The sequence below is a fragment of the Pteropus alecto genome, unplaced genomic scaffold, assembly GCF_000325575.1.
Source record: "Pteropus alecto unplaced genomic scaffold, ASM32557v1 scaffold21, whole genome shotgun sequence".
Classification (NCBI taxonomy): Eukaryota; Metazoa; Chordata; class Mammalia; order Chiroptera; family Pteropodidae; genus Pteropus; species Pteropus alecto.
This window is the reverse complement of record NW_006436282.1, coordinates 21,457,590-21,484,426: the sequence shown is the minus strand read 5'-3', so window position 1 is coordinate 21,484,426 and position 26,837 is coordinate 21,457,590. Positions and strand designations below refer to the sequence as shown.

General features: G+C 46.3%; 1 protein-coding gene across 1 annotated transcript in view; it reads right to left on the bottom strand.

Annotated features, from left to right (window-relative positions):
• Positions 1-7,448, bottom strand: part of WIPF3 (WAS/WASL interacting protein family member 3) — a 20,036-nt gene extending 12,588 nt beyond the window's left edge. The window contains exons 1-4 of the mRNA XM_015589412.2: positions 7,395-7,448; positions 5,276-5,408; positions 3,073-3,207; positions 4-241 (exon numbers count right to left, since the gene is read on the bottom strand). Coding sequence (XP_015444898.1) covers positions 4-241; positions 3,073-3,207; positions 5,276-5,408; positions 7,395-7,448 — 560 coding nt within the window. The remainder of the gene's footprint in view (positions 1-3; positions 242-3,072; positions 3,208-5,275; positions 5,409-7,394) is intronic.
• Positions 7,449-26,837: the final 19,389 nt, after the last annotated feature.

Below are 26,837 nucleotides of genomic sequence, written 5' to 3'. Positions count from 1 at the left end.
GGGACTCTGATGGGGGAGGAAGGGGGCAGGGGTGGGGGTAAGGGTGGAGGAGGTGGGGGCGGGGTCGGAGGAGGCGGGGCAGGCACGCTGGGCCGAGGAGGGACTGTCCTGGCAGCACCGTGCGCCTCGGAGGCATTTCCTAGCCTGGGAGATGCTGGGGGGTTCAGCGGGCTGCTGACAGTTTTGGTGGGAAGCCGGGGAGAAGGCGCGCGGGAGCCAGGGGCCTGCCCTGTCTTGCCACCTGTAAGTGAGACAAGTTCCGAGTTAGCTCGGCGACAGAGGAAAGAGACCTCAAGTGTGTGGGAGGCATGACCAACACTCTCCAGCCTGATGTCAGTGAATTGCATGGCGGATGCTCTCTGCCTGCGTGTCTACTGAGGGGACTCGGGTGCAGCAACCGTCACACGGGAGGGCGAGCTGGACTTGCCCCCAGGTCCTTGCCAGCATTACTGTGCTGTCCAGCTCTGAGAGGAGCCCAGCTCAGGACACCAGCTTTCATATTGCATTCCACCTCTATCCTCATCTGCTAAGCACCTCCCGGCTCCCGGCCCTGGGCACAGGACTGCTCCCCGCTCCTTTGCCCTTCCTCATCCCAAGGCCACCATCACACTCATTCATTCTTGCCCACTAGGTCCATCAACCCTTATGTCCCAGATTGGATCCTCAGGTGTCAACCAGAATCTCCTGGTGAGGGAGGTGTTCCTCACTTGTCCTTGTGAACAAGGACTTCGTTTCTGTAGAGAGCAGAAGCTTCACAATTTCCTGAATATATAAGGTAACTCCCAAGGCGGTGGGAACACATCCTGCCTTGGGGATCCTGGTCCAGTGACCTTAAACCTCCCAGTCTCTTGGCCTCTGGAAGTTCAGAGCGCCTCTTCCCAAAGACGTGTGCCCATTTCTAAGGCGCTCACGGTCTCCCGGGCTCCTGGCTTCCTGACCCAGTACCTCGCCATGCCACACTGACCCCACCTTGAAATCCAAGGCCTCTGGAACTCAGCAACAACAAACCGCTCATGGAAAGCACGTGTTCGCTGGAAGACTAGTGTAGAGCGTGGTCCCCGGGAGTGGCCTTGTCACTCTCGGCACGTGCCCTTCCGCCAGACTGCTAGTTCTTACCCGTTTTTTCCCTTTGCTTAAGGAGGAAAATGTTCCTCTTCTTGTTTACTCCATGGGAGTTCTGTAACCACTGCTTCCCCACGCCCTCTCAGAGTCACTCTCCACCTCGAAGGCATTTAAAAATACTTCTTCCTAATAAACACAGTGTTCTCCCTCAAAGGAATTCTGGGGGAGACTTTTTCCCTATTTCAGCAACCCTATATTTTCTGGTTTGTGCAAGAACAGCAGGAAGGCAGTGTGGCTGGAGCAGTGCAGGGCGTGAGCCAGCAAGAAGGTCAGAGAGGCAGCAAAGGCCAAAGTCCTTTTCTCTGAATGACAAGGGGACGGATGGGAGAGTTCTGAGAGAGGAGAGCCATGGCTGTCATACTGCGACATGGATCTACCGATTGGCTCTGTCCTTGAATTTCCGTCCTATAACAGGCATCGTTAATCACGTCGTTATGGATTTCGATCTCCTCTAGAGATCGATTCTTGTCTTCACAAACATAGTGCCTCAAACATCTGACAAGTGTGTCTTATTGGAGACAAGGAGGAATACTGCCGGTTTCCGGTGGCTGGTCTCTGTTATAACCTGACTGCGGGTTATTTCTCCTATCTTCATCTCTGTGAAGAGAAGTCAGTAGAAGTTTCCCAAAGGATATTTTTTTGATACCACTCAGGAAGTTTGAAAAAGAAGAGGGCACCGAAGAATGCCAGCTCTTTTTTTCAAGTTGACCTCACACTTTCTTATCTGACAAACCCGCAGCAAAAACGAGGAATGAAATGGTCTCTGAGAAGGTTCCAGGTGGATCTCAGAGCATCCTAGAGCCCTTATCTCTGCTGAATTTTATCAGTAGGCGATGGCAGCAAACACACCCCATACGGTCAAACAGCCACAGAGCCCACTGAGAAAGTCAGCAAAGTCACATGGTAGAAGATTCTATACCAGGAATGTTTTGGGCTTGATAGTCCCTAGAATAATGAACTTCTTAGAGTTTATTCACCTTGCTGGCTAAAGAGCACAGTAATAAGGAAAACACTTTTTTTTTTTCACATGATAAATATGTATTTGCCTGATTTTGATGCAATGCTTTCAAAACATCTGATACCCACTAAAACACAAATGACTGTGGTAGACTGGTTGCAAAAATGGCCTTGATTATCCATTCAGTCCTGATTCCGTAACCTTTGAAAGGTGATTTTGCAGTTCCTTTCACCGAGAGGTGAAGTCTCTTTTCTCACCCTTGTCTTGGGCTGGCCTTGTGACTTACTTTGCTTTGGTAGGAAGTAACACTGTGCCAATTCCAAGACTAAGCCCCAAGAGACTTTATATCCTTCTGTCTTCTTTGCTGAAACCCTGCCACGACTATGAAAACAAACCCTGAAAAGTCTGCTAGATAAGGAGAGACCACATGGATCAGCCAGGCCAGTCATCCCAGCTGAGGCATCAAAGACATAAGAAATATCAAGCTAGCAAAGCCACCGACTCGACCTGAAGAGAGAGCCCAGCCGAGGTCACCCTAAATTGCCAACGCGCAGAACTGTAAGCTAAATAAATAGTTGTTAAAAGGCCCTAAGTTTTAGGGCATTTTGTTACACAGCAATAGCGAACTGACACAATGGGAGTTTACGACTAGTGCATTGCCGGTGAAGCCACAGTGATGTCGCTAAGATCTTCTGTCTGTACTTTGCAGTCTGGGCCACAATCACACCATTGCTAAATACTACGCACTATGGCAAATTATTCTTCAATTGTTACAACGGGATGATTGCAACAGGATGATGATTAAAAAGGTCCCATGAGAACAATTTTGTGCTTTGGCAATTTTCAGTGCTTAAGTTCCCAAACAGATGATCTCCTGCTCCATGGCTGTTCACTAAAAACATGTCGCTTACTGGCGTGTGAGGATTTCCTAGTTGGTTCTACAAGTGAAGGAGATGAAGGTCACAAGGCAGCCAGTCCGAGTTCTTCCTTACCTGCTGCATCTCTCTGGCCTGCTGGTCGCAATACAGGAAAGCCACCAGCAAACAGATCTCCCAGGGCTGGGGGGGTGCTTCCACCTCGGGAGTTTGTGGAACCTCCTCCTTCTTTGTTGTTGGGTCCTTTAGAACCTTTAGAGAGAAGAGGCAAGTAGATGAGGACTTGTGAGCGGAACCGAGCTGCTGATTCTCACCTGGAGTCATGGTCTAACGCTGGCCACGGAAGCCTTTCTGTTCTCCCACCTGCAATGTTATCCTTTTAGTTGGCGTCTTTCCCAAACAGCCTCTGCCTTGAAACCCTGCAGACTCATGTGCCCAGGCCTGTCTGCTGTCCTCTCTGGACCTACCAAATAACCAACTCTCAGTGGCCGACCACCCCGAAAAGCGACCAAAACAAAGGAATCTATGCACCGTAATATAGTAGATGCCAATGGACAACTGGAGCGCCTTTCAAATTAGAAAACCCAAACATGGTGGTTGTAGAGCTGGTCCTACTTTCAACTTGATTGTCGTTGTGGGAGGACTAGTCAGAGAAAACCCACAGATTTAATTCAGTCGGTAATTTTAACTTCCTGTCCACAGAGCCTGGCCCAGAGCTGCAAGCAGGAAGTGGAGATCTGCAGTGATTTGCGCTTCCACATTTTCCTGTCCTGTCTCCCCGGCTCTCACCCCCCGAGCCCCGCATGCTCCCCTGCACCTTTTCTTCTGTGGAAGAGAAAGCTCATGAGCCTCAAAGAAGTGTCACTAATTCCTGCCTTCCTGATGTGTGTGATTACCAGCTACGTAAAAGGAGAAGTCATTCGGCTTAGATAAGAATTTCTGGCAAAAAAATCTTCACAACCTGAAGCTAATATGCATAGAGAAATTAAGACACAGTGCCCGCTGGTAGATAAACGTGGCCAGGTTATTCTGAATATTAATATTATATACATGACCTACTCAGTGGAAATGATTAGCAAGTGAGTGTTCCAATAAAATGGACTTATTTGTTAATTCGGCTTCACCAATTAGTTAGTGGGTCTGAATAGAAACTAATTTTTATCGCAATTGTTGAAAATATTTCTGAAAAGAATTTGTTTATCCTTACGTATAAACATATATAGCTATCGATACAATTATGTTTTCAGGGCTGTCTTTGAGAATTACCATTATGCTCATCACTGAAAAATATATGAAGACATTAATAATACCTTACATTGATAAATGGTTCTGCATATATTATTTCAACCTTCAACAAACTTGACCAAAAAAAGAACATGTATTATTATTATTTTCCTCAATTTGCAGTTGAACAGATTTAGTCTCAGAGAGGTTCCCTGAATTGCCTGGCACCAGAAGTTGACATGGGTCATGTGACCCAAGCACAGGGATCCCTTTACCCTATTGAACTCCCGAAGACGTAGAAAGCTACAGTCGTATGATCCTGGGAGAGAATTCTGAATAAATCTTTTTTCTTGGGGAAAAACAAAACTTCGCATTTTCACAGGTCGAGACTCGACTTCTTCTCTCACTGAGTTTGAGGACCATGTCGAGACAGGACTGTGATGTTAGTTACCTCACAACGAACAAACACAAAGTGGTGTATCCATATGATGACGTATTAGTCAACGATAACAAAGAAATGAAGTTCTGGTACTTGCCACAGGGATGAACCTTGAGAACAAGACGCTAAGTGAAAGGAGCCAGTCGCAGAAGGCTGCAAACTGTATGACTCTACTTATACGAAATATCCAAAATAGGCAAATCCATAGAGCTAGGAAGTGGATTTCATGGTTGCCAGGGACTGGGAACTGGGGAACGGGGTCTGACTGCTAACGGGTATGATTTCTTTTTGAAGTGTCAGAAATGTTCTGGGATTAGACGGAGCGATGGTTGCAACCACACCGCGAATCTTTAAATGCCACCGAACTGGACGTTTGAAGTAGTTAAAATGGTGAATTTTATATGATGCATATTTCATCATGACAACAGAATAAGTCATCTCGCCATGATGGAAAATCCGTCATAAACCACCTGCTGACTGGAAGGGAAGCTCTGACTCTCTCCCCACGTGGCCCGTACACCGAGCAGGTCTGAGATGGCCCCATATGTGTCCTGGGTAACAAGGAGGGCCCTGTCCTGGGCAAGCCAGGGGTGTCTGGCTGAACCTCACGTGGCCGGCCCCTGGCTCCCGGCCGGCCCGGCCCAGGTGCTCACTTACTCTCGATTTGTGGGGCACTGCGGTCGTTGATCTGCGTGACTTTTCGTAGGCGAGTTCCTTGCTGGATGTCAGCCAGCAGTGCGCTCCGGCCTTTGGGGTCTGCCTTTCTCGAGCTGGAAGTGTCTGTACTCACCTGTAAGAAAGTAAGAGGGATTCGAGTATAGTCGCATATAACATTCGCAGATAAGCCCGATGTCCTGTTGGCTGTAAAGTTTACCTCCCATGGTTCTCTGCCTTCTCTGTTTGCCCTGCCCTACACCATTCCCAAGCTTGATCTCATCTGATCTCTATTCAGTTACCTACAGGTCTCAGTGGAGACTTATCTCCTGCCCTGCTCACGCCCCTCTCCCTGGGGACCTAGAATGGATGCCTTCTTGGGCTCAAACTCCCAGAAGTCTTAAGGAGCCCTGAATTACAGCCGCTCTTGCTCCTCCTAGGTGAGACCAACCTGCAGGCCTGGCTTCTGACTAGATGCTCCTGACCCTGCTCCTAGGCTCTGAGTGATCACCCTGCCTGGTATCCCCAGGTCCCCACCTGGATCGAATCCTTTGCTGACCCCAGGATGACAGGCGTTGGTCCTGTTACCCTGTCTTGCCCTGGGCTGTTCGCCTGAGTGATATCAGTCCCCAGTACTCACATCCTCCCTGCTGTTGGGTGGCCCAATATGTCTCATAAATGAAGCAGATTCATCCTTGAGGAACTGGTATTGAGGGGACAATGGTGGCTCTCATGTGAACATGGAGCAAAGGGGAGAACTGGGGCCCAGAGGGGTCATAAAATCGGGGAGAAAAGGAGGGCAGGGGATTACGGCGAAGGTTTAGTGACTGCCCATGTTCTGTGCCTGGGTGCATTACATTAATTCTCATAAAATCTTGTGAGTGTCAAATGAGCTCGCCTTCATTTTACAGATGAGAAACTGAGACTATGAAATTATCTGTTCAAGGTCACAGGGCTCGGTTCAAACCCAGATTTGCTGAATTCCAAAGGCTTTTTACTTTGCTTTTACTTTGTAATCAGTCACATGCCATGGTTAGGATAAGTGTCCTGCAGACTGCTAAAATGCTTCATAAATATATTTGCATTTTATCCTAACTCTGCAAGTTGCACCGAGGTCCAACTGTTTTGCTTCCACTGTAGCCTGAGCTGATGCAGAAGGCGTCTCCATGGCTATCGGAACCAGGGAAGACACCAGAAAGAACATTTGTGGGCTGGCGACAAACAAAGAGAGGAGTGGGGTTGCACCGGAAGACAGCCAGAAGCGTCCTCTGCGGTTAGAAGGTTTGTCCCACATGACCTGAGAGCCGGTTAAGCATTTCTTAAAGCAAGAAATACTTCTTTGCACCTGCTCTATGGGGAATACCACGTGTCTTCAGTTTTCAGCTTAAACATCACCGCCTCGGAGGCCTTTTTTGACCCCCAATCTATCTAAGTGTTCTCTTTTAGAGCACCATATTCTTTTTTTCCTCTGTCACTTTTATCACAGGGTATCCATTTTTATTTCTCTTTCCATTGTGGAAATTTCCCATTTGTGGTTAATGAGTTTAAGGTTCACTGTCCCACATTTCTCTCTATTGGGAAAAAGATCTTGTTCATTTTGCTCATTCATATATCTCCAGAGAGGAGAACAGGACCTGGTCCCAGACAGGCTCAATAACCGTTCACTGGATGAATGAATGAGTTAGTGAATGAATGAGTGAAATGAATGAACTAGACCCAGGATGTATAATACACTGGCCTTACCCCCAAGGGCATTTAACAGGGAGACAGGACATTCATGCAAGGAGTCAGGCCACTCTATCATGCAGTGTATGACCACGCATCCATGTGGGTCTCACAGAGAGGAAGACCCCCGAGAGTCAGAAACGGCCATATTTGTCAGGCTGAGCAGCCTGCAAGGGAACATCACGACCTTAGAAGGTCCTTGAAGTATAGACAGGATTTGCAAATCCTTGTTATAGTCATTTTCTGTCCATAAAAGGACAAATCAAGTTTGCCGACTAGACAGTCGGAGACTCTCCAGTGTCAGAGATTAGAAACAAAGGCAACTGTGATTTTAGCTAGAATGTGCTGAGTTTGCATTTTCACTGGCTGCCTCTGCTGCACTGGTGACGAATCTTACGTGGGCTTTGAAGGGCACAAGCTTCAACGTCAGGTTCTTATTGCCTGGAGACATGCTTTTTGAACCCTTGAGAGGGGCTCATAGATCATGAGCTCCCAGCAAGGCACCCCAACTCTAATGCTCTATATTTTCCAGGAATGCATGTAAACACACACACGGCAGGATATTTCCCACATGGCATGCTTTAAAATGCATATATATAAAACACTGATGTCAATAAGTTATTTTCAACTGAGAAGTTTTGAGATTTTTTTTAGTCTCCTCTCACTTTATTTACTTTATTCACAAATAGTGACAGGAATAAGGGACCCATAGAAATATCATAACCCTAGTCAAAACCGGAAGAAACATTTTGTAAAAATCTGGCATTACAGTCTCAGACATGGATTATGGTCAGAGATTAGGGGAGAAACTGTTTTGTCATTTTTTTCCTAGTTACAAGATAAACAAGACAGTGAATTATAATGACAGTTAGGACCCAGCTTAGGTGATGGCCCGAGGGAAGGCAGGGTTAGAAAGGTGTATTCTGTTTAAAGAAGCAGCTGGAGATGAGCAAATCTTAGCCCTAAGGACCTGGTGGCGAGGGGGAGGGATGTTCTCATCTAATTTAGATTGGATTTTTAATTTATTACCAAAAGGCATCCCCCCCCCCACCCCAATTCCTTACTTTGCCCATTGCAGGCTTTTCAGGTGAGGGCTATGAAGAATGTCATATATCCTTAGAATAATGATTTTCATTTGAGTACCTACTTAGCACAGACCTCAATATGTTCTTGGTAATTCTGCATGACAGATTTCTTGGTAAACACCTTCCAAAATCAGCAGGAGGCTATGGCAGGTCATGTCATGTTTACATGACGCAGTTCAACTGGCCGGACTAAATTTAACATGCCTCCTGTGGCTTCTGGACTTTCTTTCCTGCTCCACTGCAAGCCCTGATGATTTTCCACTAGAGGGCTCCCCACCCCCTGACATTATGGCATCCTTCGATCCTCTCCTGGGAGCTGGAAGAGAGTGAATAACTTTGGGCTAAGGTGACCAGTATAGGTAGGCTTAACAGGTTTTGTACAAAAGACCATCCAAGGACTGATGTATCTGCACATTGAAACCTCTACTGCTCAGTGACGGTCATTTCTGTCACCTCTAATCTTTATTAATAACTCAATCATAATTCGCTTTCTTAAAAATCTACAACCTTAAGAAGTCTTGTTACTGTGGTTACAGGATAAAGAAACAGGTAAGAGAAGATTTGCAAATATTCACTGGGACTTTTATTCTACGCAACTACTAAACATATAATCAGGAGAGAGAAAGCCATTCCTGGACAATTTTCCCATAAATAAAGCCATCGAACCCACCTCCTCCTCCCCACCCCCAAACAAGAAACCAAAACATCGCTTCCAAGTCTGCTCTGGTCCTTCCTTGTTAGCATCGTTATGGAGTGTGACCATGTGTTGGGATCCACACCAGGCTTTTGTTGGCTCAGTTCTCTTAGAACAAGCATCAAATGGAATAGCCCTGATCCTGAAAAGATGCAAAGCAGCAAAACGGTAATGCAAATTAGCTCATTTTGGGAGTTTGCAAAGGCTGAAAAACTGCAGTGAACCAATAAGATTAAAAATGCAAAAACTGAATAGCGACGCTCCCAGAGGCCAGGGTGGTGAGTTGCCTGTCCTCCCACCTTGAGACACTATAAAAGGTTTTGTATGTCCATCTGTCATCCCAACAAACAAATTGATCAGGTTTCAGTGTTGTCTGGTGGAGGAAGGATGGCAGTTCAGCCCAGATCACAACTTTGAAACACACGGCCTCCTGCTATTTGTCACCTTGCCCCCAAATGCCATGACTGCATCTGTCTGATTGACACTGGTTTCTGTGGAAACGCTAATAAAAATCTAGCCCATGGATCCAAATGTAGCATTTTGTCTGTCTCAGGGGTGACTTAAACCCTATCATTTTCATACAATTTCAGCCTTGCAGCCTCCTAAAGATACCTTCTCCCACATGGCTGTTAAATCTAAAATTGGTACTCAGGTTTCCAGGCACACTGCCTGCTCATTCAGTGGACCCTCAGCCTCCTCCTGCCTCCTCCTGCCTCCTCCGGACCTTGGGTGCAGAACAGGTGTGGGCAGCCAGGGTACCTGCATTTCATTACAAAGTCTGAATCCCAAGCACAACTAGCGTGGCGCTGCCTCCTTCCCGCTGCTACCGACTTCACTTAGGAGGACACAGAGAGCCTGGGATGCAAGAGAGCGGCGTGGAACATTTTCAGAGAAAACTAAGCCCCCCCTGTCAGGCCTGACGCAATGTTCCTTGCACCCCAAGTGTATAATAGGCAGGCTGTTCCCGAAAGAGGCATATTGCGATCTACCAGTTCTCGGCCTCATTTTCAGAAATGCAAATATGCAATTAAAACCCGCAAGCAAAAACAACGGACCCTCTAACCTCCTTTTCTAAAATCTATTTTTTTAAAACAACAGACCCATGACTGTTACCTAGAGTGCAGAGCTGCCCCATGCATTGCCTCCTCTCTCATCCAGAGCTAAAGGAGAATTAAGGGCCCTTTTGTTGGGGCCACAGGCTATTGGCAAGTCTGGTCCTATTTTCTACACCTGCACAAAAGTCACCCATCAGAGTCATCTCATCCACTGGCATGACTTTGGTTACTGTATGCTGGCAGCTACCTCCTTGTCCAAGGACCTGGGGGCCACCTCAGACCTTTCTCTCTACCTGAATCCCAAGAGCCACTCAATCACACACGCCCATTGATTTTTCTGGGGCGATTTCTCTGGAATTTGGCTCTTTTTCTCCATCCCTGTGATGCTGACTTAATGTTGGCACAGTCACCTCTGGATTCTATCGCCTGGTCTTCTATGCCACCTGTCCTGCCCTCCTCCACACAGCCGCCAGAATGCCCTGTGTAAGCGACGTGTCTCTCCCCTCTATACAACTCTGCCTGCTCCCATTGCCCTCAGAACCAAGTTCAAACCCTTTCACACTGAGCGAGGCCCTTAGTGACCAGCCCAGACCTCCCACTCCTTGATCACTCCTTGCTGGAGCTCACCTCTGGACTTTTGCTCGAGCCAATCTCTCTGCTCTTTTTGACACTTGTCTCTTGGCTCTTTTCCAGGAAGTTTCCTGACCCCAGACGGCCAGGGGAGGAGCCTGTGTTTGCTCCTAGAGCAACATGCTTACTCTCAGCAGAGCACTGGCCACCCAGACCATGTCCTTCTGCTCAAAGCCGGCCCTGGTTTTCTATCTCACGGGGGATAAAAAATTCAAAGTCCTCCCTTAGCAGAGGCTTCTGGGGCGGCTGTGTTTCCGTTTGCTGCCACGAGTTTACTCCGAATGCCAGCGTTTCCCTCCTCACCCCGTGTGACATAGCAGCTGTGTGGCAAGTGCGACTCCTGGTACTTGTTCCCAGCAACAGCGACAATTTTGATTCCAACATGAATTCCAAGTCCCTTTAGTAGGGAATTCTTAGAAAAGCGAGAGACTATAGGTTGGGAATGGAAAGCATAGAAATAAAGAAACATGCAGAGAGAGGGATCTGAGATGCGTATAAACAGAGCCCGTGAGACAGATTTCAGAGGCAGGGATTAGAGAGTCAATTATCCCAGAGCTACGCATTTAAGAAGGCAGTCAACATAGGGATTGTGGATCAGGCGGTGAACAAAAAGACATCTTTCAGTACAGGTGGTGGTTCTTTTATCTGCATTTATAGCAAAATACATTCGTAAGTAGCTCATAGAAAGTGCTGGAGAGAGGGGGCCTGAAAAGATGGCAAACAGACATCAGTAGAGCAACCCCCTTGGTTATTAACGTAACCTAATACTATTTAAATATTGAGTGCTGACTCGGTGCCAGGCGTGGGTTAGTTGTGGGGGGAATTCAGTATGGGTAAGATTGCCAGCATCCTTTCTCAGAGAATGTATGTATGAAGGCGGGAGCGTATGCATATGTGTGTTTGCATATGTTACATACATACATGTACGTATATTCCTCATTTATTTTCTGGACCAGAGTCACTCATCTGGTCTCCACAATCAGGATTTTAATCTGTCTCAGAGGACTGTATTGAAAGCCTCCATGGACTCTCCTCAAAATGCTTCAGTGACTCTCTGCTCTCTACCAAATCACAGTATCCAGCCACACTGCCCCAAGGAACCCTACAACCTTATCATATTGCTTGAGGAGTTAAAACTGCTCTAGATTTCTACTGTGTTTCTTTTCTATTCCCAAGCCGGTGCTCATGCTTCTGCTTCTTCTGGGACAGCTCCTTCTGCCTCAGCCCGGCTATATCTATCTGGCAAGCCGCTTACTTCTTTTAAACTTTACATCAAGAATAGTTTATAATTTCTTTTTCTTTTTAACTTCTTTAACTCATCTTTCCCTTGTATGATCCACACCCGGCACCAAAGTACTTTGTAATTCTCTACGGCACTACTCATATCTTGCCAAATATTATAGCTTTATATAGTGGTCTTTCTCCTTATTTTTGAGTGGAGATGCTTAGCATGCAAAAACTAAGCTATTCCCCTTTTAGTATAAGCGTATCTTGCTTTATAAAAAAAAAATAAACCGTGTGAGCTATCTATCAGTATTTCACTGAAATGAACTTTACAGACACCTGAGCCCCTGGAACTTTGATATCCGTCTGCTCCGACAAACACGCAGGTGTGGGAATTGCTGCTGCCTTTGGGGTCATGCCGCAGCCCTCATTCTTCAAACTGTCTTCACACTTTTTATCCTTTGGTCACTCTGTCCTTAGGTACCCAGAATTCAGTTCGGCACCATTTTCTCCTTTTTGATGATGCCGATATTCCCAGGCTTTTGAGACTCAAGCGAAATTAGGAGAAAACCTGATTTTAAAACCTGCATTGGATCTGGAAAGAACCACCTTGTAATCTCAGATAGATAGATAGATGATGATAGATAGATAGATAGATAGATAGATAGATAGATAGGAAGATAGGTGATAGACAGACAGACAGACAGACAGATGCCAGCATCGGGAGTCAAGGCTCTGGCACCAGGCTAAGAATTGCTAACAAATAACAATACATAAGTTTGAAGAATGTCTCAAAAACTGGTTAACGTTCCATATCTTCTTTTTCTCTTAGACAAAATGTACTACCAAAAAGAAACATGCTTGCAGAGTAATGTGCAAGCTCTCATCTATTCAGCTCTGATATCAGCATGACTGTCCCGTGAAAGGCTTTCTCCCTTCCATCCCGACTCCCTTCCCTCTTCCATTTGAAATAACCAACCTTCACCGAGACCTGGTTTCTCCTCTTTACTGTGCACACAGAGGTGGTTTTGGGGTCTGTGTAAAGAGGCTGCAACGTGCGAAGGGTGATAACAGCGGCAATGACGAGGAGGAACGGGGAGGCATTTGTGCGCCAGGCACCGTTCCAAGTACTTACCCATTGAAAGGGCCCCTAACGACCCCATGGTCTAGGTACTAGTTATTGCGTGTCCTGCCCAGCAGGGGGAGGCAGGCTGTCTACCACTAGTCGGTGGAGCGCCGGGAGGTGAGCAGGCAAGTGTGGCTCTCTTAACCACCGTGCTATTTCGTGGAAAATAGTGAAGGTGAAACACCCAGGAGATACATGGCAAACCTGCAGCTGGGTGAAGGGAGTGGCCCAATTGCCCTCTCGCTTGGGACCATGTAGATGTTGCTTCACAAAGAATGTGACGGCCAGAGCAGAAAGGAGGAAGGGGGTCAGGGAGGGAAGGGCATCGGAAGGGAAAGAAAGGGCGGGAGGAGGAGCGGAGGGAGAAATAGAGATGCTTCTCAGAAGGATGGGGCCCACACACGGAGCTAAGTGCTAGGCTTTGACCAAGGCCAGAAAGGAAGGCGGAGGCTGAATGACGGCCTCTGAGAACAGTCTGATCAGTGCAGTAAGTGCGAGCCAGCAGCCATGCCGGCCGGGGTTATGCTGAGAGCACATGAATGGAAACTGCACGGAGTAACCCTACGCTGTGAGGCTGATACCCTCTGCTGTAAATAGCCTGCACCTGAAACTCCTTCGTCAGGTAACACAGAACGTCCTGCGGGCCAACCCTGCTGGTCCCCCTCGTTCTCTCCAAGCAACAGGCCATTCTCCTCTCGCACCTGCCTGCTGGCTGCAGGGCAAACGCAGGGCTTTCGGCCTATGGCCTCCCTTGTTGACTCTGAAATAGGTATGGATTTTGAACATTGCCCGAATATGAAAGGAGATGAGCGTAACAAAAAAAACCAAGAGGGAGTAAATCCCAAAATTTCCAGAACGTTCAAGAGGTTTCCAAAGTATTATACCTATCATAAATAATAGTGTAAATGGATCTAGACTCTCTTTTCTCACAGTCTCTTTTCTAGGTCCTTCGTGTGGTGAGTCCAACAGAAGCTTCTGGGTCAGGACTGGGTCGGACTGGATCCTAGAGAAACAATGACTAACAGCTTAGCCCAAGGTCAGCACTAAAATGATCTCACTGCTGGAGCTGATGGTATTCTCGTCCATTCCAGAACCTCCTTCCCAATCTCTCTGGGCCCCTCGGTCACCAGACTTGGGCTGCTCCGCATATGTGCCCTACCACTCTGTAACTACCCTTGGACTTAGGTCAAGTATAAGTAAGTATAAGAAATTATTTCCATGCCAGGATTTCAGGAAAAGTATACATTCTTCTTCTAGCATCGCCAGACTGAGGCTATTGTTCTCATCATACAACAAGAAATATTCGCTGAGCATCTCCTATGCGCAGGGACGGAGCAGGGGGAAGCCAGACACTTCCACTCATAACTTGCTGGGTCAGACTCAGAAACATGCCAGCAGAGCCGAACCACCTGGAATCTACTCAGTCTATCTTTGGCCTTTGCCGGCATTTATGCAACACAGAAAGATGGCCACGGGGGGAGCTGAGTTTGCAGCTCCAGCCTTATGTTTCCAACTGGCTGCTGAGTGTCTCCATTTAAGTGTCCCACCAGCACCTTAAACTCAAAACCTCCAAAACAAACTCATTCTCTCCGCTGTGTCACTCCCAAAGACAGACAGACAGACGGACGGACAGACAGACAGAAAGATGGATGAACAAACTCATTCTCTCCCCTGTGTCATTCCCAAAGACAGACAGACAGACGGACGGACAGACAGACGGAAAGATGGATGGACACAGACACACACACCAGTTATTCCGCTTGCGGTATGGATCTCAGCAACGCCCTCTAATCAACCAGGCTCAAAACCAAGAACTTCCTGTATCGCACTCTTGACATTCGATAACTTGTCAAATTTACCTATTATTGACTTTGTTCCTTTCAAAACACCTCTCTTGTTCCTTTCAAAACACGTCTCTTGTTCCCACCACGTTTTCCGCCACTCCTTTTTGTGTTCACTCCCCATTTCTCACCCACCCCACGTAAACCGCGGCTCCACTCGTAGCCGTGGGAGTCGGTGAGCCTTCGGGCGTGTGGGTGGACGTGGGAAGTCTGCAAGTCACGCATTACGTGGTCTCCTAATGGCCCTCTTGCTGTTGAAATCTCCGCTCTCCAGGTAAACGTTCCTGTTGTTTCACCAGTTTTTTCTTTAGATCTAGATGAGACGTCTACCGAATGAGGACGGAATTCACTTGGCACGGTGGTCAGGCCTTCCAGAATCTGACCACAGTCCGCGTTCCCACCGCACGTGCACACATTTCATATACCACCCACACTTGCCTAGCTTCCCATTCCCTCTATTGGTCATCCACGTGGTATCTCAAGGTCAATACGCATGCATCCCCTCTACGTGATATGCCCTTATCTTCCAACTCTGCCAATTAAAATCACAATCATCTTCCAAGGCTTGGTTATAAAGCCTTTCTCAGAGAAGCCTACACTAATCCGAGAGTCAGAATTAATTCTTTGCGTTTTAGAAACTTAATCCAGATACACAGATATCAGCTGCGGTTTCCTCAGCCCTTGAGATCTAGAGGAGAGTGGCTCAGAGCCCTGTGCGATGCCCTTGGAAGCTCAAAGCCTCCCAAAGATTTCCGCAATTTCAGGAGTTTAGGTCTCATGGGCATGTTTGCTTCTGGGTTTTCACTTCCATACATCCTGTCTCTACTCTAATCCTTATGGTCTCAGAAACACAGCTTAAAGCTTTCTGTGATCCTTCCCCTTCTTCCTCCACCTGCCTCGGTAGAAACCTCAAACCATTCACATGAAGCATTCATGAGCACAACAGACTTTATTGAAATGTGGGTGGAGAACAGGAAGGCTTTGCACTGCAGCATCTATAACCTCTCACTGAATACTGGGCGTCCCTGGCCCTCGAATGGCCTTAGATCATCCCGACACAGGTGGACTTCATCTGGTCTGGCATCCCCTTAGTTACCACCTCAAACCAGTGCTTTGGCTCTTTCCTCTCATTTCTCTTCTTAACCACCATTTCCCTCTGCCCAACATCTTATGAATGAAGCAAATTCTAACCTTTGCTTCCTGTGGTACAGACTAATCATTTTTATTGTTGCCTTGTTCCTGTTCTCGAGTTCCACACCCCCACTCCTCCACAGTTTATCAAGATGTGTTCCCAAAGACAGGTCCCTCCCTAAGAAGAACCCTGGTGTCAGCTGCTGAAATCAGGTGTTACATCTCGATGTGTATCTGTCTTTCCCCAAGTAAGTTTCCTGAGGCAGAAATTATGTCTCAATCAACCCTTCAGCACAATGGCTTATGTATAACAAACACTCCAAAAAATTCACTAAATTCGGTTCGACAGCGTGAATCAAAAATAAAAACGAGGACTTTAGTCGTGAGAATCACAGAAGGGGCCCATGGGAGCACCCAAAGTGTGACTCATCCAACAGACTTTCATTAACGACATTCCTGTATATTTTTAATAAAACGGGGCCACCTCAAAGCCTCCCTTAAAAATACAATAGCATCTGTTTAACTGAATGCCAGCAACTCTAGAGAACAGAAATAAATTGAAGGTCGTGACAGCTGCAGTGAATCAAAATGAAATGTTGGCTTTCCTTCTTCTTAATAACCATCAACATGGCTTTGTGACAATTATGACAGGGAAAGAATTTTGTTTAAATGGAACAGGCCTAAAAGAGAATGGTAACAGAATAAAGGGGGGAGGGGTTATTTTTAGTTCACTTCTCCCAACTGTATTTTTGTCTTACATCTCCTAAAATTAGGCCTGCCGATGGAAGCTACATGTAATCAGAGCGGTGTAGGCTGATGCAACCATGGCTGTTGCAAACTGAGATACAGCCCTCTCCGCTGTCCTTTTGCCCTGATGGATCTCAGCCACCTTGGCATCTCAGAAAAGTAAACTCTACCCTCTCAGGAATGGGCCATTTAAAGACCACTAGGCTGCCGGCAACGGTGATGGCAGCCGATGCTCTCCCACGCTGCAGACTGGTCAGATGACGAAGCATCTGGAAGTCACAAGACTCTTTAAGGAATAAAATATCAATAGAGTCAACAAACATCAACGACCTTTGATGTGCCGGCTGCTACTCTGATATCTAGTACATTTAATTCCATTTTAAGAACCAATAGTACTTGTACTGGCAGAAAATATGACTACATTATATGAATATAAGACACTCAAAAATTAATACATAAACATTTTTTAATTCACTTGAAAAAAATCCCACTAATCTTTGGTACTTATCCGTTCATTTTGAATAACAACGCCATCAAAGGAATCATTTTAAAGATTATGAATCTTTAATAAAACAGAGACTTTAAGTCCTAATAAAATCTGATGTTGATAACGGGGGAGGCTGCGAGCGAGTGTGTGGAGGCAGAAAGTACCAGGGAAGTCTCTGTACTTTGCTCAATTTTGCTGCGAACCTAACACTGCTTGAAAAAAATAGTCTATTTTGAAAAAGTCGAATTATATACACACAGAGAGATGCATTCCAGTGTTTATATGGAAATATTTTAAAGAAAAGCACAATATTAAAGCACTCTGGTCACAGAAGGGTCGTGTGGGGGTCAAGGAATGCTGGAAGCCCCAGATAACACCACTGGCCCACAGGCGATCCCCAGGAGTTGGAGATCTGGAGTGTGTTTTATCATTGAATTAGTGGTTGCTTGTACAGAGATTTTTGAGTTGTTTTGTTAACAAATGAATCAGGCACTTCGTAAACAATCAAACAAATCTGTAGAAGCAAGGCACCGTGGGAAGACTTCAGGAAAAGTTTGTGGAAGAAGAATCCTCAACAATGGCTGTCCACTTTTTTTGTGGAATGAGGTGAAGCATAAAATAAAAATTTGATATAAAAATTCAAAAAACAAGTTTGTTTATTTATATTTTTCCCAAATAACCTGCCCAAATGCTGCCATGATTCTCTGGGAAAGAAAAAGAACTTGGTTTAGCTTCTCAAATGCTGGGTCGTGAGGGCACGAAGTTTAACTGCACTGTATCACAGAGCCAGGGCGAGGGCGAGGTGATGGAGGTGCCTGGGGTGCAAAGCGTGGAGTTGCGTAAGTGCCCAGAGTGGGTGCCAGCTCTTTCCACCTGACCCCGTAGTGACTAAGGTCTGTGATCACGCAGTTCTGGCTCAACCTATACTCTATTCTTCGCTGCAATGGATACATATTACTCTGTATTCTTATTTTTTCATATCTCTTATCTGAGGGTAAAGATCAATGGGCTTCACTGATTTGCGAATTCCTACAGTCTTCCATAATGATTTGCAAAAGACCCAAAAATGATCCTACAAACGAAACAAAAAAATCCACAAAAACCCAGACGTTAGAGTAATTTATGCCTATCCACGGGTAGATTTTAAGATTTACTAATGAAGTGGGATGAAAGTAGAAAGAAAAAAAAAAAAAAAAAAAAAAAAAAATCCCATTTTCTATTAAGAGCCAGTGATCTGACAAGGCAAAAATAAATGTAAATGAGAACAACAAAAAGCAAATTAGACTATCTAAACTGATCATTTTATTGGTTTTTAAAGAGAGAACTATCAAATGTTTTACTTCTCAAAATTTTAAAGTGAAAAACAAACTTAAATCGATTAAGTATGACCAATATTTAAGGAGGAGAAAACTACAGTTTTTAAAGATAGATAAGGGAGCTATATAATACGGAAAGAATGAACAAAGAAGAAAAGAGAAATATGTATAAACACCCGGAACATACGAATGAAGGAGGGGAGTGTATGTCGCTTATAGGGGAGAGAGAGAGATAAGTAAACCCTCTGAGGGAGATAGCTGTATCTATTTTTATCTCTATATCTACATACACGCATACACATATGACAAACACACAAAAGAAGGCATATTGAGAGACGATAGGGTTGCCAGAGAAAATCCAGAATGCCCCGTTAAATGTGAATTTCAGATAAACAACACAATTTTTTAGTAAGTCCGTATTTGCCTCCTAGTTATACGAGAACATTATTTGTTTTTATTATTTAATTAAGTGAGCTGTTTAATTGAAATTTCAGTATAACTGGGTGTCGTGGAGTTTCATTTACCAACTCTGGCAACGAAGACAAAGTAATAAAGGGAAGGCAGAAGGAGAAAAAGAGAAGGAGACAAAAATAAGGGGAGGAATAAGATGATCTGTTTAAAAAAAAAAAAAAAAGAAAAGAGCTCTCATTTCTTGTTCCTTCTCCGGTACCGTTAAAGACTTTAAACCATTTTGTACTTTTGCAAATTCAGGTCTACACTGGACCTCCTGGGGGTCTCCCTGGGTTTACCCATCCGCTCCAGCCATGACCGAGCCCATCATTCCAGCCAGAATCGCGTAGCAACAACAGGGACCCAAGGAGGGAGCCAACAGCTGCTGCGTGGCATGCGGGCAGAGCAATTCGCTCTGTGATGGCGGAAAGACTGTCCTATAATGGATGCGAAAACGAGCTAAGGTTGCAAAGAGTAGTCACAACTCTTCATAGGAGCTTCCAGAAATAGAAGTTCTCTGCGCGTTGATGCTGAGATGCATTCTTCCTGCAGCACGCTCAGCAGTTTCTGTCATTAGAAGCAAAGGCCTTGGAGGCCTTTAAACAAGGTCTTAAGGGCAGAAGTCCTCTTCTCTGTGTTTTTCTAACAGTCGACAAAATAAGACAAAACAGAACAAGGAAGAACAAAACAAAACGAAAAAAGCCCCGAACGTGGGGGGAAGGATGTGCACACACGATAGGGGTGTGAAGATACAAGATGCGGATTCTGTCTCGGGGTGGCTGACCCTGGAATTCGATTTGCCCCAGGTGACCTTTCCTCAAGGTGTGGTGCAGTGGCCGAGGACAGAGGCTGGGACATCACTGAGCCCATGGAGCTGGAGAGTGGCTTCTGCACCAGCCTGCTAATGAAAGCAGTGTATATTCATTTGCTAGGATGGCCGTACCAAAGTACCACAGTTGGAATGGATTAAACAAGGGAAATTAATCTGCATACAGTCCTAGGGGCTAGGGGTTCAAGATCAAGGTGTTGACAGGGTTGCTTTCTCCTGAGTCCTCTCTCTTGGGCTTGCAGGTGGCTGTCTTCTTCCTGTCTTCACATGGTCATCCTTCTGTGTGTGTGTCTGTGTCCTAACCTCTTCTTATACACCAGACACATTGGATTATGGCCAACTCTAATGACCTCATTAAACCTTACTTTCCTCTTTAAAGACCCTATCAGTCACATTCTAGGACTTCAACATATGAATCTGGTGGTGGTGAGGGACACAATTCAGTCCATAACATGTTGGGTCTGTGACTTGGTGTCAAGGCCATATAGCCATAAGCCACACCCCTCTACTGGGTATCTCTATGCTTTACCTAAAAAACTTGATGATTGTGAGCAAGCAACCTGGCTTAGGTCAGTTCTGCCTCAGGGTCCTCTGCACGGCTCAGTGCACTGAGCTCTTTATATGTAAAACAGGACACCCAATTTGACCCTGACCCATTTTAACAGTGTGTCAAGGTCATGTTAAAATTAGTCCACCTGTTGCCACATAGTGTTATCTGCAGTAAAACAGTAACCCTAATAATCACTGTTCAACACTGCACCTCGGAATGTCACACTCCATATTTGAGCTTCCAATTTCATCCCCCTGAGGATTAAAGACCTGACCACAGCTGAAAATTCTTCTGAGGGTCTCAGAATAGTGTTCTATAAATATAGAGAAAATTCTAGGAGGAGTGCATCTCTGGTGCGACCTTTCAAATTCCTTTTATGCTGATGTCACCACCAGCAGGTGGCTTGGCTGTGTAACATGAGCTTTGGTGACACCAGTGAACCCATGGAGGGTGCGCTCTCATTCACTGAACCCACATTTTCTGAGCAGCTCCCAAGTCCATTCTGTGAAGGTCAAGGCCACATGCTCTCCCTCCTTAGGGAGTTTATCAATGTGCAGTAAAGACAGTCAATAAACAAATCATCTAAAGTGTAAGGTGTTTAAACTTGGCGAGATTCTCTCAGACGTGAATGCAGCAATGAAATGTGCGCTTTTGCTTTACAATGAGTTTGCATGAATTCAAAAGCCAGGAAAATGTTAGTAAAAGAAGAAAGAGCATCCAAATGCACAATAACACTAGCAACGGACACTTTTATAGTTCTATTCCCTGCTAAGCACTTTACAGGTATTAATTCATTTAGTCTTCACATCGCCATAATGAAGCGGGTAGTATTTTAATAGAGAATGAAACCAAAGCACACTAAGTTCTAAGTAATTTGCCCAAGGACACATGATACCCAGGACAGGCACACGGGAAGTCTGGCTCAGGAGTCTTATAACCCTCATGCTATGTCGCCTCTGAAAGGAGGGTCACCTCAGTCATGTGAAGGTCCCTGTGGAAATCAGAACGTGAGAAGTACTGTCGGGGAAGGCCATTCTGCTAGTCCTGCTCTCGGGCCTCCTCACTCTGGCCGCCCTGCAGTTTGGAGGACGTCCCAGCCATCTCTGCCATAACCCCAGAGGTGATGTGCTGTGAGGCACAGAACACAGGCCGAACTGTCCGAAGGCTCTACCAGCTGTGCGATTCTGAGCAAGTACTAAACATCTCTGGGCCTCAGTTTCTTCCTCTATGAATCCGTGATGACTCCAGCAAATGCTGCCGGCACCCCATGCATACCTGCTTAGTCTACCCCAGAGGCCAACTTCAGGCAGTTCCTGCACGTGCTGTTTGTGGGTCCCTGCCAGGATTCCCTAGAGGGCAACGTACTTCCCTGCAGGACCGAGGAAAGAGCCGGAGAGTGACAAGAGTTAGAGGATGAAACCCCCAGCTCTTCACCCCTCGGCGACACCGGGCAGGTCCACACAGTCTCTTGGGGTTCCCTGGTAGCATGGAGCCCCGATTTCCCACCCCCCTTCACTTCTTTTTGTCCTTCCTCTATTCTACTTCCTCACCCCCTGAGTGGGGCTTCTGAGAATCACCTCCCCAATAAACTGCTTGCACCCAAATCCTTGCCTCAAAGACTTTTAGGGGAATCCCAAATGAGACAATGATCTTATCCAGCTCACAGAGGGCGAGGGAAGATCAAATGAGACTCTCTGAGAAGGTGTTTGTTAAACTGTCAAGCTGTTTACCGTAACATGTTAGAGGATGACTATTGTGAGTAATAACTTGAAGGTACTATTACAACTGCCATGGAAAAGTTTCCATGCCAAAAAGTGACTTTGGACACACCCCCTCTTTTTTCCAAACTTATCTTCCCAACATGAAACTCAGCCGTCATCACAGAATCTATATTTGGCAGCAAAGAGAACCAGAGGTTTGGTGAAATGCACTGACTCCTCCAGTAGAGTATGTCAACAGGAAGGGGCAACGTACAAGACATTACAGCAGGTTGGGGAGCCCCGAGGGTTAGTGGTCTGGACGTCAAAGCAGAGAATTAGGAGACTGGGCGCTCGAGTGATTCTTCCCAGTCTTAGGTCTCCTGGGGCCTGGGCCTTAAAGCAACACATTCTGGAACAACGCGTCCCAATATAGCTGTCGTACGTCTGTTCATTTCACCTGAGAGCTAAGCCAAGGGCGAGCTTTTGTTAGTTTAGCGTTTTCATAGGTTCCCCGTATCCTCTCTAGGAGGCTGGATGATACGGTCAAGTCTCCCTTCTCCCTTTGCCAGGCCTCCCCATATTTCGTACTAGAGAATCCAGCCTTTGGAGAACAAGTTTAAAACTTTGGAATAGCCTTTTCCATTAGGTATTACCTAACGACGATAAAAACGAAATGAAACCAAACAAAATGAAATAAGAAGAAAGTCCGCAGTGACCTCGCCTCTCTCCCACTAGGACTGTCCCCACTGTGCAGCCTGAGAAGTGAAGAGCAGAGAAGTCCAAGGTCACACAGAGGGCACTGGTGAGGCAGATGGACAGGAAGGGCCACTCGGAGCCAGCCCAACCTGTCCGGGGTGTGGCTGGTCTCGCCAACAGACTTCACCTCCATGTGCCAAAGTGCAGCAGGAAGGAATGCCATTGAACTTCATGAAGTTCACTGAGCCTTTCAATCAATCACTTGACCGCTGCCCTTATCCAAGCCAAACAGGCCAAGTCTGGCTCTGTTACTAATGGAAAATTTATGTGCCTTGAACACAAAACTGAATTATTCATGTTAACATAAGTCCGTGGTCCTCAATGGCCGTGGTGAGGAGAAACAGCCATGGTTTTTCCCAGATGACGGTCAGGAACTGATGATCCAGTGAAATGTTTGGTCAAAAAAAAAAAAAAAAAAGGAAAATGAGGTTGGGCTAAAATGGGAAAGAGAAGCTGATGTGTGAGTTTGCATGTTGCTGAGAAATTACTGCACGTAATTGGAATGGAAATGGGGGAACCAGTGTGCCAAAGAAACAGTCTCGGACACCAGGCAGTGACCCTCATGTCTCAGTGCAGAGAGCCCCGGTCTGTCTCCCCGCGCCTCTCAGAGTCCTCCAAGGACAGCCTTTCCTGGCCCAGAAACAGAAGCCTCCGTGGTCAAATCTCACTAAGGTGAGTGGACCTGACAAAAGCTGAATGGGGCGCAGGCGTGTTTACTGTGCTCCCAGAGAGGACACTGTGAATCCCAGGGTGACGGTGCTCCAGGCAGGGCTGGGGGAGTGGGTTACGGGGCTGTTGCTAACCGAACTGCACACTCATCTGTGTCAGGCTCTGGGCTGCTGTTTTTAAAGCATCATTTAAATTCATTTCTTTACCTTCTAGAGTGTATCATTATTCCTATTTTTCAGGTGAGGAAAAGAGGTCTAAAAGGATTTACCCAGATTCCAGTAGCCACTAAGCCTGGAGCCAGGTCCATCTGACGTGGAAGGCTGCGGCCGTCCCTCCCCACCGCGGGTGTCCTTCCGCTGCATGTGGCTGGTACGCGTGTGCCCAGTTGGCACAGGGCTCTCTGCCGCCCTGGAATCACCATTATTATTGGTAGCGAGTCTCCATTTTAATGACCTCAACCTTAGCTTGCCTCAGTGATTCTCCACGGGGGAAGAAGGATGGCCAGCTCCCCTGGGTGGGTCCAAATGGCCTTTGAAGACGTGACCAATGACATGCCACATTTCCAATGATTCTCCTTAGCAAATGGCTTTTTTTTTTTTTAATCCTTTCTATTGGGTAAAACAATGTGCTTTGGTGCATTTTTCTTTTAAGCAATAGTTGTTAATAAGTGGCAAAAAAAAAAAAAAAAAAGTCACTCACATATCAGCCCTCAGTCATGTTTGTGTGAGGAACCCTGAGCCAAAGGAATGGGTTTTGCTGGGCCACCCAGCCCGGGGTGTCGAGCCTTCAGTGGCGGCTACACCCACTCCTGGTCACAGTTCTGATCCCCAGCATGGCTGTCCTTTTTTTCCTTCTAGTCAAACCAATAATACAGAAAATGTGACAGTTTGCAATGCCCTAGTGTAAAAATCTATTCCACAGTTGTGAGATTTAAAGAAATCCTGTGTACCTGTGGTCTGACCTCTTGAGAATGCTGTTCACCTGCTCATGAACCCACAAAGTTTTTTTTAAAGCCAATGCACACTTTTCGAGCTATCTCCACTCCCAATGATTTTGCCCCCGGGTTGGTTTTAAAGTTCCTTGCTCCTCAGCGCTCTCCAGAATCCTTCAGCAGTCACCAGAGGCATTTAGTCAGACAGGAAGGAATGGAGAAGGTGGAAATTCTTCCATATCTGGGTGACCTTGGTGTTGAGAAGAATTGCCAGCTGGGAAAGTTTGCTACAGTCATTCCCACCACTGTCCTCTGTGCTTTGTCTGAGAAGAAAACACCAGATAGAGTTGGATGTCCTTGTACCAGGGCAAAGAACGATAAATGCAACAGTTTTACAAACCACTGTTATCTGAAGTGGTGTTCGCTCTAGGTCTCAAGGTTTATTTAAATAAAAAGTAGCAAAAGAGATTGTGATTGTGTCCAGCTTCACGGCTCCTTTGACTCACTCTATCAAAGTCACTTGTATCAGTTCTTAGTCTTAGGAGAAAAGAAAACCTAACCATTCCGTAAATCAGCTCAATGATTACAGATAACACCTCCGCTGTAGGGAAGTGGCACTAAAATTTGTACCATTAAACCCCTCGCAAAACGAGGAGCCAGATTTCATGGGCCGAGGGCAGAGGCGTGGGGGAGAGGCACAGGGAGAATTTCAATGGCTCCGTGGGTCTTATTTTTTTAAATCGAAAAGCATATATTTGGTCTCAAACACCCATCTGAATTCGTGAGAGCATGCTACATAACTCCCTCGTTGGCTCTGCTAAATCACCTCTATCTTGCATATTTTGAGGTTGTTGATGGCCATTCATTTTTTTATTATGAAAATTAACATGTACGAAAGTTGAGAAGCGTGAGGACCGCCTGAGTACCATCATCCAGTCTCATTCTGTCTTCACCCTCCACATCCTTGCTTGTGAAAAACACGTATCTGACATTAGACGATGTCAAAAAAACAAGAGTTTCTAAAAAACGTAACTTCAGTATTATTAAATAAAATGGACTATAGTTTCTGTCTCTGTTCAAATCTCCCTGGTCAGCAGAGTTTTAAATGGAAGTTTCAGCTAGGCAGAGAAAGACCAAGCCATAGCATTTGCATCTCAGCTTCCTGAAGCTCACACGAGGCCCAAAGAACATCTTTCTTTGCTTTAGTTGGGGGCTCAGAGCCAGGCGATCTAGAATTCTTGCGTGAGCGTCGCCATTAAACCTTCCAGGAAAACGTGTGCCCTTCCCCTAGGCAGGCTCTTGGTCTCCTACTGCCAAACCTCCTTGTAAAATGACAACTCGAAGAGCAGCTGAGAAAACAAAGCATCCTCTGAATGTTTAAAATATTTGAACCAGGCTGCCATTTCACTGGAGTGGATCGAAGGATGCCCCCAGATCACTGTGCCCTCCTAGCTCACAGCCCCGGTCCCACGGCTGAGGGCTCCACGCTCTGATCCGTGGCCGGTTCCAAGTATCTCTCGCTACACCTGCAAATTCGGGCCACTGAACTCAGCACGAAGCATGAAGATGAGAGAAGGCAGACCGTTCGCCTCCTCAGCAGGCACCGGCAATGGTGGATTTGGACTCCCGGAAACCCAGAAGTGTTAACCTCTGCTCGCCTATTTTTGAACTATTTTCAGACTACTGGCCTGACTTCCTGCTTTGAGTAACTCAGGCTCCCAATCTTGATCTTGACATCTGGGGTCCGACCTCTCACTCCGCACTGACCACAGGGGCCTCAGCCCTCAGATTATCAGTCCCAGATCTGGTTATTTGCTCTGGTGATTCAGGTGATTCCTGAAATAACAGTAGCTACCATCAACTGAGCTGGCTCTGGGCAAACACAGCTTCTACAGTCGTCTTATTAGATCCTGACAACAATCCCCTGATTACGGATGAGGAAACTGAGGCTCAGAGTCACGAAGTAACTTGCTCGACACCAATTTGCACGATGGCTTGGTCAAGGTGAAGGGCACAGTACGGTACAGCAGGGATTCACTTTCCAATCTGTGTGACTCTGAAGCCCGCACGTTTTTGCTTTTGCTTTTTTAACACACTGCATCGCGACATTCCATGATCCCTACTGAAGTCAACAGCTGGGCATAGCGAGTGCTGTCCAGGCTTAGGCAGATGGAAGATATAAAGTAGTGGCTGGTCAGCTCGCAGTGGGTTTGCCTTGTGAATTGCAATGTCTTTGCTAAGCTCTCTAGTTTTGGAAGTAATGCTGAGTGCCTACTATGTGCCCAGTACTGACCTAGGCATGGACTCCCTGGCTCGGAGTCACTCACTAGCTGCCCCAAGTTGACTTGCCTGTTCAGCAGAGATCTCAAAGCATTAATGGGACACACTCAGCACCTGATGCTCAGAGAAGCAAGCTTAGGAAGGTGACAGTAACTTATTTAGAAGACACAGGGCTCTTTGAAGATGAGAGTTCAAGGGTCCCGCATGCGGGAAATACGTAATGAAGAAGCAACGCGAGGCCCACGGTTCTGGCCTGGGAATGACCATTTGCGTTCTCAGCACTTCCCTGACCAAGCAGTGAGCAAGCCCAGGCTTCTCTGGACTCAGGTTCCGATCCCT